Source organism: Siniperca chuatsi, linkage group LG9, assembly GCF_020085105.1.
Source record: "Siniperca chuatsi isolate FFG_IHB_CAS linkage group LG9, ASM2008510v1, whole genome shotgun sequence".
NCBI lineage: Eukaryota > Metazoa > Chordata > Actinopteri > Centrarchiformes > Sinipercidae > Siniperca > Siniperca chuatsi.
In genome coordinates, this window is record NC_058050.1 from 14,879,688 (window position 1) to 14,892,657 (window position 12,970).

The 12,970-nt window shown below is 43.6% G+C and overlaps 1 protein-coding gene across 6 annotated transcripts in view; it reads left to right on the plus strand.

Annotated features, from left to right (window-relative positions):
* Positions 1-12,950, plus strand: part of LOC122881320 (G patch domain-containing protein 8) — a 60,002-nt gene extending 47,052 nt beyond the window's left edge. For 4 of the 6 annotated variants that reach the window (XM_044207353.1, XM_044207351.1, XM_044207350.1 and 1 more), the window contains one exon: positions 990-6,380. In XM_044207353.1, coding sequence (XP_044063288.1) covers positions 990-5,043 — 4,054 coding nt within the window. In that variant the 3' untranslated portion in view covers positions 5,044-6,380. Of the gene's footprint in view, positions 1-989; positions 6,381-6,429 lie in introns of those variants that run through there. The other 2 variants (XM_044207356.1, XM_044207355.1) reach the window with 2 other exon arrangements.
* Positions 12,951-12,970: the final 20 nt, after the last annotated feature.

The window sequence follows — 12,970 nt, forward strand, 5'->3', positions numbered from 1 at the left end:
ACTCAGTTGTCCTCGATAGGCCACAGGTGAAGTAAATATAACATGCAGACACATTCTTGCTGACACTCTGAGAGTAGACGATTTGTAGGAGGAGGAGATGGAGTTTTAGAGAAAAATGAATTGTAGCATAAAAAGTTGTTTTTTAAGAAGTAAATAAAATGAGTGAAACAAGTTGAAAGATGAAACTTGCCTCCAGGTTTGCACACCTAAAGCAATCAAAATGAAACAACTGATAAAAAAAACAATACATCACATAATAATCAACTTGATTGCACCATTTCCCTGTGCAATTAAATGTGTTTTCCTATAATCAGGCAATGATATGAGAACAGAATACTATGACTACCAATATCATGCCTCTGCTTTCTTTCTTTGTTTTATTCTGTCTGTCTTTCTTTCTTTGTTTTTCTCTCAATAGCATAATTATTGTATTATTAAAAGAACCTATGTCCGTAATAATCTCTGTAGTTTTACAATACATAATATCCCTGTATTATTACATACCTGTACATGTAATTCAATTTTAATTCCCTGCCATTTCATTTCAACACTTGTATATCATCAACTACATGACTTGCGCTGCAAATGTACACTGTTTTATTCAGCATCATTTTGGGCCGCAACTAATAACTAATAATGAATTAAGTAATAACTAACTTTAAAAAATCATCACAATTTTCTGTTGAATGACCAATATATTAATTGACTAATCATTTCACTATCTATCTATCTATCTATCTATCTATCTATCTATCTATCTATCTATCTATCTATCTATCTATCTATCTATCTATCTATCTATCTATCTATCTATCTATCTATCTATCTATCTATCTATCTATCTATGCTACTCAGGGATATTTTCATGACACTTTGCTTTTAAATTCATATATGAATTTTAAGCTGAATTAAATTTAATTAAAACAAGCCAAGCTCAAGTGATGGCAAGTTAAATCAACTAAAATCAAGAATATTACTTTCTGTTGCAGAGTCCCTGGAAGAACTTATGGACTAAGAAGTGTAGTCAGGGCTGTGAGCCAGCAGCAAGATAGAGATGTGGACCAAAGAGACCACAGCCCTGAGGACAAACCTGAACCCTTCAACCACACCCAGAGACCCCCTTACACACAACCCAGGACAGCTCCTCTCAGCCACCAGTCAGGGGATCCATGCCAATTTCCTTCCCAAATACCGGTGGCCACTGCTCTAGCAGAGTCCCCACTAATCACACATATGGGATCCGATACAGACCCTCCTGCAGTGAAGCCACAGTCTTGTCTGGGCTTGTTTCCCCAGCTGCCTCTCCCTGGGCGGGGGAGAGTGGGAGGCAGGCTTGGGGTGTCCTTCTGCTTCTCACGCAGGGGGCCCAGGCTTGAGCCTTCCGCCTCCGTCTTCTCAGACCTGGAGGAGGAGGAGAGAGAGAAGAGGGAACAAATGAAAGAAAGGATAAAGGGAATAATAGAAGATATTGACGGGGAAATTGGGGCAGCAGATGAGAGGAAACACAGTGAGGGTGAAAAGCATAAGTCCAACTCTGACAGTGTTGGACTGAGTGACATGGGGCCAATCCCCAGAGAGGCTGCCAGAGAAGAGGAGGAGATTGAAAAAAACTCTCCTATTTCCACAGCAGTACCTGATAATCTGAGCCACGGTTCATTGTTCTTGCCATCACAGACCCAGGTGACCATATGGGGCACAGCACTAGCAGGGGCACACATGGACACTGAACACACAGATAGTGAGACAGAGAGAAAGCAAGAAACAGAGGGGGGGAGGGAGGAAAGTCAATATATGTGTGTGCTGGGGAAAGATAGCTCTACCTGTCTAAGATGGCCTGTCAATTTGCTTAAGTTCACCAAGTCTCAACCACACATCTGCTACAGCTGCAACCCACTCTGCTTGAACCCCCGACCAGAGCAGCTCACAGAGGATCTGCAGCAGTCACAACAAAATCAGTTGTGTGCTCTCTCAGATGAATCAAATCCACGTGTGCCAGCTATTCTTAAACCAGACTCTCATTCCTGTTTACAAAGACAGACAAGACAAGAGCTGAGAGCAGACAGACGGGAAAAAGAGGAGAATTTCAAGGCAGAGCAACATATCGATGTGGAGACAGAAGCACACCTGTTCCTAAAGAACAAAAACCTTTCATCATCAGAAACAAGACCAGAAAGAGGAATATGCACGCAAAGTATGGAGAATTGTGTGAGGGCAGCCTCCCATCCATTTGACCCTGCTCATAATGACAGCTCTGACACAAACTCCCAGAATCCTCTGGGAGGCAGATTAGGGGGTGCGAAAGGGATCAGGGAGAGAGCCATCACAGCCCTGAGCTGTAAATCAGAGTCTGTCATCCAGCCTGGCACACAGGGGATGTGCATCAGCCCATCCAGGTGTGAGTGTGGGAGTGAGACAATGTGCAAGTGTGCCAGCGTTCCACAGCCGTACGTGGGTGTCTCAGAAGTGTCACGCAAAAAGAGGAAAGCCAGCACAAAGAAACACAAGCTGGGAAAGAGGAAGAGGGGTGAGAAGGAAAAAGCTTCAAACAAGCGGCAATCAGCAAGGTGCAAAGTAAGGAGTGTTGTCTCTACAGTCTCCACTGGCAGAGAGAGGAGAGGAGAAGCTGTAGGGAGCTGGGGGAAGAAAAGGAGGCAAAGGGAGATGGGGGAGACGACGATGAGGAGGAGGAGGGTGCGGAGGGCAGGGAGCAGCTGTCTCCTGGGGAGATGTGAGGCTGAGCCAGTATCTGTCTCTGTCAGGAAGAGGAGGCCTCACAGGAGCCACAGCACTGAATCCCAGTCACAGCCAGACAGAGAGCAGGCAGAGCACTGCAGTGTCTACTCCCAGCTCACCAGACACAAAGCAGACAGAGACACCAAGGGGGAGGGAAAGCGAGACGAAGATGCAGTGACTTTTCCCTGGCGGTCTCACTTCTCCTTACACTCCTTCTCACCAGGATGTAACTCAAAGCTGTTTTGGGAAAGGGGTCACCATAGCAACCCCAGGAGTTTCATTGACTGCTGTTACCCTGACAACAGCTGTGGTAGCAGCCCGGCGAGAAAGAGAAAACTCCTCCACAGGGACAGGAAATTCATTCATAGTAAGAGGAAGAGTTTGAGGCATCATGAAGTCTGGGAGGAGACAGAGAGGGGCAGAAAAATGGGAGGGCGTTCAGGTTGCAGAGACGGGGGCATGATTTTAGATACAGAACAGTGGGAGTGGATGAGAGGGAGCTGTCCTGGAGGTAGTGAGGAGGGCAGGTCAAGGGCTGGGTGGAGATCGAGAAACAGAGCAGTGGAGTGGGATCGGGTGGCAAGGTTTAGCCCCAGTCCTAGCAGCTGGGGCAGGAGAAGCAGACATCTCAGCACAGAAGATGTAGACTGGGACAGGTGCAGTGTGGACAGATGGACATGGGGCAGCAGCGACAGCTGGGAAGACAGGGGGACACACAGATCTACGTCAGGCTCCAGGACAGGGGCAGACAGCAGAGACAGCCCGGGCTATGTGTGGAAATGTGCAGGCACCAGACGCTCAAGCTCGAGACGCTTCTCCAGCCCTGAGTGGTGGACAAGTAGGCAGACATACAGCCCCCAGAGTGTGATCAACCCACGGGCTAGCAGATGCCACAGCCCGCGCTCCTGCAGCCCCTGCAGCAGCACCAGCATGTCCGAGTTAAGTTGGGAGTGGAGCAGGAGCAGTACCTGCTCAGGAGTCACAGTGGATGGGTTGACAGTAAGCTCCTGCAAGATGTCCTCAGGAGCTTCAGGACTTTCATCCGAGGCCCCTCAGGAGGCAAAGAAGCAGAGCAGCCCCACGTCCACTTCATCCGGCCTTACCTCTAGTTCCTTCTCCCATTCCTCACCCCACAGATCCTCTTTTGCTCCCACAGTCCCAGGCCTCAACACGCACCATTGTGACACGAGTCCTTCTCAGCTAAAGGAGCCCAATTCACAGTCTGACCTTGGCTATGGACCCTCTGCCCCTGACATAACAATCAGGTCAGGCACAACTCCTCCAGGACTATCCCCCAATAAGTCTCTGCCACCGAAACCAGGCAAGGTGTTGCTTCTCCCACTCATAGGGAAACTACCTGCAATCCAGAGAAAGGCTAGGAGGAAAAAAAGGCTGCTGGAGAAGAGTCAGGAGAAGGAGGGAGAAGAGGAAGAGGAGGCTAAGGGCAGTGGACTGGATCCTGGAGCAGTCGTCAACAGTCAAAAATGTCCTCTGGACATGGTTGAACCACACCCCAGCAGCATGCCAAATCTCTGCCGGTCGCGGATTAGGACTGATGACAAACAGACAGGTGGAGAGACAGCTCCGCCAATCAGCTTTACTGCTGAGGAGATGGACAAATATCGCCTCCTGCAAGAACAGGCGAGAGAGCACATGCAGAAAGTCCTGGAACAGGCGCAAGAGAGTGTGGATACACACACAGAGACAAACTACACACACACGGCACAGACAGAGAACGGTGGGACTTCAGAGGAACAATACACACCTGCACCCTTGCATAACCCTTCACAGCCTCAAACCCAGTCAATTCACACAGACACAATGCAAACACAAGCACAGCACACCCTCCAGGTCAGTCTCCCACTTCCACATGTGACCCCGCAAGAGAACTTTACTCAACCCATGGCTCTGCGGGTCCCCAACCTCCCCCCTCTTCCACCATCTGCCCCTCTCTCCAGCCTCCATCATATAATTTTACAGCACACAGCCCTCTCCATGCCACCCTCCTCCTCATCCTCGTCCACCTCATCTCCCTCTCCTGCCATCCACCCACACCCAGCACAGCTACGTCACACCCTGCCCCCTCTCCACCCGTCCCTCCCTCATCACCTTCATCTCTCTCCCTTCTCTATATCCTCCCTGTTTCCCTCCATTCTGCTGTCCCATCATCCCATCCCTCTACTTCCCCAGACCCCCACTTTCCACGGCACCCCTCTCGCTCCGCTCTCCCCAGTAGCCCTGCAACACTTGAACCCACAGTCTTTCATGGACAGAGCGTGGCCAGTGAGGTTTCAACAGAAGGCGTTGTGATTTTCACAGAGTGGCTGCCATGCTTATTAATCTTCCTTGGCAACACAGACTAGTGGGGGGGGGGTTGATTTGGACAAAAGCCTGCTATTTGAAATGGGGATGTGTCAGTGCTTTTACTAGCATCAACTCCAACTCTTATTCACATATGCCCTCACACGCACACACACGCATGCATACACACAAACAACCCAAGTATTGACTGTTTTCAAATGAAAATTTGTTTCTCCATCTAGTCTCTGCTGTGTTTCAGCAAACAGTGAGAAAACAGACTTTGATCCTTTGCTTTTTCTATCATTCCTCATTCAGGCCCAGAATAAAGGGAAAGGTGCACCTGCTAATCAAAGACAAGCTGGGCTTGTGTCATCCTCTCTCTTCCCTTCTGAACCACAGACAGACCAGCTGCCTTTTGAAGTATCTTTCATGCCAGGGACAGAGGGGCAAGAGAAAGTGATAATACTCTCCCCTTATCTCCATTTCATACATGTTATCTGAGTTAGAGTGTGACTTTCAACAAACAGAAATAACGTCCCAGGGACCGGAGGGTATAGCGCGGCCATTTTGACCTTAGTGTATACTGTATTTGTGTGTTTGTGTGTGTAAGATAGAGGTAATTCACACACACACACATACACAGTAGGAACGACAACAACTAATTTCCATATCTGACACATGTAAAGACCTGTTTTGTCTCTATAGTGTAAATATTCTGACAGTGAGTGATAACATTAGAATCATGGGAAACAATAAAATAAAAGGTGAATTTAACCTTGACCAGTAATACAGTCCTTATTCCACACTCAGTGGCTTCAGTGATACGAACACTTCAACAACTTTTCATATTCACATGAGATCATTTCCATTTCTATTTCATTTGCACATGGCATTTAACAAATCAGTTGTTGAGAAAGCAACGAATGAATCGGATCTGTTACATTAAAACTTGGCTGAAAATAAATGGGCTTTAATGCTTTTACGTATTCTGTCTGATTCATGTTGATTGTGCAACATGTTGCAACACATTCCACATAAAGAATTAAAACTGTGTGGTTTACAACAAATTCCTAAGAGTCTTTTAAAAGATCGTAGAGCAGTGGTTCTAAACCTTTCTTAATTGTGACCTCTTAATTTGAAGCAATGTCTACTTGTGACCCCTTATCACAGGGTGCATGTCTATGAAATGTGAGCATGTCAACTGCAAAGGGATTTTCCCTTCTCAGGCTGTTTTATTGGAATACATTTTAGATGTCAGAGGAGGTGAAACCATAGAGTGTTTCGCCAAAAAAAAGATTGGAGAAAGGTTTAAAAAATAAAAATAAACATACTTTTGTGTAGCAGAATTCTGATTTTCTTATTTCTTACACTGGTAATTATCTTGCAACCCCTTAGATTCATCTTGAGATGAATCTCCACTTGTGAAGGTGCCGATCCCCAGGTTGAAAACCACCATCCTAGAAGGTCTGAAGAAAACGTAATGGTGACATTTAATACATTTATCAATCAAGTGTAGCAATTTATTTAATAAAAAGAAGAATCAGTGTGGAAGTGTTTTTATTGTGTCAGTCACAGAGATGCTGCCGTTTAAAATGTCCCATATTTTGTTTCAACAGTGTGCTATTAGTCGTTTTTATTGCCAAACAGATCAATCATTTAGTCCAAAGAAGCACATTTCAGTTAATCTGCACTAGACAGTTTTGAAGTGCATGTTGTGCTTGAATATCATACATGTGAAGTAAAAAAACAAACAAAAATTTGCATAATTAATCACATTAACATCGATGAACTTCTTTCTTGCATGTCCTGCCAAAGGTTACGGTGGTTAGTGACTGTTGCTATGCATGCATGTCTGGTGATTGGTGAAGGCGCAGATGTATTAAAGCTGCTCGCCAAACAGTTGATCACTGCAGCGGCCGGCTCTCAGGGAGCAGAACACAGAAGAGAACAGAGCGGCATCCAGATGGTCTACGGACTTGGACTACCCAGAGTGCTTTGAGAGATTGGATTGATTTGCCCTCCGTGATATCAGTGAACACAGCCCAGCACACAGGGAGGGCAACGGCAAGGGGTGACATAAATACAGACACAAAAACAAGATACAAAATGTACACTCCCAGTCTTGAGGTGTTGGTTAGAAATATAAGTCAACCCCTGCAGAGATTCAGTAATTAGAGCACAATTCCTCTTTCTCCTCCTCCTGACCCCTGAGCTTGTGTGTGTGTGTGTGTGTATGTAAGTGTGTGAGTTTCTGAGAAATAGAGACAGAGAATTCCTATCTCCACAGGACGGGAGATCAAACAGACTGTGTGAAATATAGAGCAGCAATAATTAGCAGCTGTTACAGCATCAGACCTCTCTATCTCTACCTCTCCCGCTCTGCAATACACACACCCACACATACACTCTAATGCTCTGCTCTTATCCCAGAGTTTAATTTAGAGATACTCAAATGTGCTGTAACTTCTCAGTCCTCATATACTGATAATCAGAGAGATGATACAAAATCAACCCACAGTTTTTCCTCCATCTTTTCTACAGTTCAGAACAGTCACGTACATAAACGAAAAGCTTAAAAGAAAATACAAAACTTGAACAAAAAACACAAAGAATGTTATTTGGGATAGAAAAGCAAATTCATACACAAATATGAGGTTCCTTCACTTTATTATGAGGCAAAATTGTAAGTCGCACACACACACACACACACACACAGTTATCCACACAGGGGTCATGTGGAAATTAGTAATCACAATACCACTGTACTTTCTGTCAGTGACTGATTAAATCATTACCTAAGCCCTGAGATTCTCCCCCTGGTGTGTTCATGTTTTGCTGTTGTGTGTGCGTGCGGGTGTATGCAAGTGTGTACTTGTGTGCACATGCAGGAGTGTGAGTTGATTTATGATCGAGAAGAAGCGGTTTCCTCAGTCAATCGCTCCTGTGAATTAATGAGGTATAAAAACTAAAGCTGGCACTCAGTCAAATACACCAGCAGTCACAGAGAGCTCAGTGCTAGGGCAGGATCACCTCTATTCGCACCACATTTGATTGTTAGATTGTGGGTATAGATTGCATTGAGCAAAAAGAGCCCCTCACGGTTACTGAAGTGATCCATCGACCCAAATTGTAATGCTGTATAAATGAGACACTTCCCATTCTCCTCTCTCCCTTTCTTTGCTTTTTTGTAGTCTCGCCTCCTACCCTTGTCTGTGATTCAACCAGGTCAGTGGGGCTGCGTTCAGCTCCTCTGGCTGTTCTCTGACTGTGCGGAAGAAAAGGCACCATTACACTTCGTCCTCCCAATTCCCCCCATTCAGAGTCTACATCTTTCACGTGTTCAGCTGTACAGCACAGACTTCTACAGAACAATGTGCTTTGCAGAATTATTACACAGAGAAAGCCCTTCTCATACCTTTTCTCTCGCAGCGACATTCATTAAAAGTTTTCTTGAGTCGTGGCAGAGTGTGACATACAGCACCAGGCAGTTCCACTCCAATTTACATCTTTTTACTGAATTTTTCTGTGCCTCTTAGGAACAGAAGTTATACTAACACCAGGGATAATATTTTAACTGTTCTACTGAGCCACCAGATGACATCCAAAAGTTACACGTGAAAATAAAGTTAAAAAGGTGCTCAAGATTAGAATACACTAAAACTGAATAGAAATTCTAGTTAGCATCAGTTGAACAGTCAGTCAGTCATATCGTTTGATCATGTAGCATTCTGCATTTCTGATGATTTTGGGTTGATGCATCACACTTTGTTAACTTGTGTGAGCTTTTGAACTCCCATAAAGGTACAGTTCAAAGAGTAATCTGTCACCACTGATGCGTCAAGAGACACTGCTGTTGCTGTAGATGCAATAAATGGAAAACTAAGTGGCTTCAGGCTGTTTAGAACTTTTACATCAAAAATATATATTACTGTGTATTCTTCTGAACCAGAAAAGGCACCTTTATCCTATAAAACGCCAGTCTATTTTTTGTAGTATTCTATTCACTTACTGTATGCTTGGCTCTCTCATTAAGGAGGGACTTGTTTGTGTAGGACTTGTATTATGTAGAAATAACTATGTGAATTCCATTCTACGATGGATTTAAGGCTTAGAGGAGGTAGTGGGCACGGTGATACTCTTAAACTTGGCACAGTCGCCCAAGGACATGACACTGTCAGCACATTGCTTACACTCATCTGCGCGTGCACACACACATGCACACACACACATACACACACACACACACACACACACACAGAGGTGTAATAGGGTATAATTTAGGAGGCTGTAATAGTGAGATGTGATGCTCTGTTGTAAGACAGCATGGCTAATTCCCCGGTTATGTTATCTCTGAGAGACAGATGTTCCCACCAAAGATTACTATGCACGCACACACAAAACAAAAACAACACACACACACACACAAACTGTGTGCATGCAGAGATGAATGAACACATTCAACCCTCAGACAATAGAAGCAGCAGGATAGTCTAAAATAGCCTTATTGACCAAAACCACAGATCAATGATGATGGAGACTTTTCTGAGAATTAATTATGAGATGCAATGAGTTCCTGCAGAATACAATGAAGAGAAAAACAATACTTCTCACAGAAACTTTTCCTCAACAAACATTTCATTTAAAACAATGACATGAATTATATAATGGACACTGACCTCTTGCCATATTGATTTGAGGAAAAACCAATAACACCACTCTAAGACAAACCATATCACCTTTTAATGATCATAATAAGCCCCACAAAGCTGTGAGTATTAACCCTTTGTGTTAATCCATCAGCTGCAGAGCTTTTCCCAGGTCAGACGTACTGCATCCATTACCCAGGAAATCCATCATATACAGGAAATAGTTTCACTGCAGAAGATAAAGGTCACTTGATTCATGGCTTCTCACAGTGGCAGGAAAACCCTTGGGTCAGATAACCATCACTCCTATTATGTCATTAATTTGCAGTTTGAATGCAGGGCCACAGCACAAAGAAAGAGATGTAGATGAGTGACATGCAGTTCCTATCTATCAATCTTCAAGTCAGGTGAGTCCCTTTTGTCCTTGGTCTTCTTTGTAATGCTTGTCTGAATTTATGTCACTTAGTATCATAGAATATCCATAAACCCCTCCTGCATTAAAACATCCAAATAGTGACTTTGAGAGGCTGAAAGAATTTATTGTACACCTTGAAGCAAATTTGAGTGCTTGAGCGTGCCTTCAAGAGAACAATTTACACAAATGAACATGTGAATGTGTATAAACAGTAGAACTGCCTCTCAAACTCCTTTCTCCTCTGAGCCCTGATCTTCCTCCTCCTGTTTCCGTTTAACTGGTTTCAGCTTTAAGTCTCCAGATTCTGATAATTTCTCCCTTAATCCTTTCAGAGGAGCACCCCGCTTAACTCGCTAATTAAGTCAACGATACACACATACACCAACACAGGATAAACAGCACATGCACACACAGCTTGTAGCATTCCGCTATCTGATTCACGGACAATTGGTGGTTGATGTGTGTGTGTGTATTTGTATGGTTACTGAGTATTTGTGTGGCTGTATTTCAATGATTAAGTCCCAATCAGGATGTTGTTATGACGACACATGCATTTTTAAGATGTTAATCCAGGATTATTCTCCCCTCCGCTCATCTCATTGCAGTCGATTATTAAAACACACATACGGGCACACGCACGCACACACAAATACTAATTATGGGTTCGTTTCCCTGGAGACTGAACACATGCTGCTAGGGTCTCCAAAGATAGCTTGACATACAGGTAAAAAAAGACAAATCTGCTTAATGTATGAATGCACTTCAGGCATTAACTATGCATACAGTGTAGTGCTTGCTTTTTTTATTATATATATATATAATTATTAATTCATTGATATTTGAAACACAAAAGATCAAACATGTAGATCTGTGGCATGGCAATATATTTACACACGTCTGATTATTTCTGTGCTTTGGCCTTTCAGAGAGCAATTTTCAGCATAGAGTGGGAAAGAGTGCAAGTAAACAGTGAGTGTCCTTTCCCGGTGATTGAATGTGTGTCCTTGTGTAGAAACTGCACTCCCCTCTCTCAGCAAGTGAAAATATTCCTGCAGTGCTGAGCCTGATGTACAGGTGAGAGAATAGCCAAGGATTTTGAGATCACATGAGGCTTTGTGTCCACTATGGCCCACTCACACTAGGTCAGCTGAGAATAACCAGAAAGGGCTGACCGCTGATGTTCACTCACCCCTGGAGTCATTAATCACACAGCACTGCAGATGAGCCACATGGACACATGTGGTCTCTCGCGCGCACGAGTGTCCATGTCCATGTGCATGTGCGCGTGCACACGCACATGCGCACACACACACACGCCAAATGCTAGATGACAGCTTCGCTCCAGGTAGTCAGTCCTCGAGGCCTGTACTCCTGGTGCATTATCATACACTGAACATTGCAGACATGAATATTTCTGAGCAAAGCCCAGTCCACAAATAACAACACATCATATCACATTAGGCTATCAATATCTGCAGCATACACACACACTCCTGGGCTTTATTTTACACTCCTTAAACACAAATACGCACAATCAGATCATGGTCTCTGAACCCCTTTATTCCCAAGCAAGCCTCTCAGCTTGCACCTGGGTCTCTTTCAGGAGCAGGATCTCAGATAATGTTCTCATTTACCGGTTATGAAATTCTTCAAAGGGGCCGCGGAGCAGTGAATGCCTGTGGTGTGTTGTGTTTAACAGGCATGGTGCATGGAGAAATACACTGTGGTGGATGTATGTTAAAGTTTCTAAAATGCTATTATGTTTAAGACAAAAATCAAGAAGCAAAAGCAAGAGACACATGGATGGACTACATGTGTGTTTGTAAGATTTCAAGATATTAGGGGCTGTAATGTCGCACCCCCCCACTCTCCCACATTTCCTGTCTCTCTTCAGCTGTCCCTATCAAATAAAGGCAAAAAGCCCACAAAAATAATCTTAACAAAATATATATATTGACACAATGGGGGTATTTAAAATTTTCAGTCTGACATCTTGAGCCTGAACCAGTAGTTTGTCATGCTGTGAATGTCTTACATTTCAAGTTTTTTGCTGTTGGTTTACAAATTTGTTTCCAAATCTTATAATCTAGTTTGTCAACAGTAAGTAGCTGCATGTGTTGCTGTCCACCACTGAGATATACAAAGTCTGCATCTTCACCGTCACCACTCAACTGTAAAATATATAAAAGAAAGTGAAAAGCATCGTTACACTAACCCATGCCATTACACTACATAACCCTGTCTGAGAATTTTAAAAAGGTTGCAAAGTGAAAACTAGTAAAAAAAAAAGAAAAGAAAAAAAAGAAGTTAGAGTTGCCTGTTTCTTCTTTCTGAAAGGCTTTGTGCCAGCCACTTTGAACATTCTAGCAGAGAGAGAAATGCATGCAGCATAAGTTAATGTCAGATTCTCTCTATTGTGTCTTGTCTTGTTGAATCCAATGAGTTTTTCAAAAAAAGAGGCAAAAATCCAAAGCGGGAGAATAAACTGAACAGCATAAAAATTCAAGAATTGCACATAAACTTGGAATATTAAAACCGTTACATGTAAAGATAGCATTAACTGTTTGCTGGCAGACACAGTTTTCTAAAAATACTTACACCCAATGAGATATTTCCCTTTACTGCAGTTGTTGAAGAAAACACTGCTGCTGTTCTATTGCGGAAGAGCTGAAGTAATTAATGTGCAGCCTTTGTACAGCTTTTTGTTAATGCGTGTAAGCATGTGCTGTGTATGTTTGCTTGTGGAAACCAATACGTGGGTGTGTATAAGAGGTAAAAGCATTCAGGTGTTTTGTTTTGGCTGCTGGTGAGAAGTAAAGCTCTAAAACTAATTTCTTTCATCAACATCTGTCAAGGAGATTAAGGGACACATTAC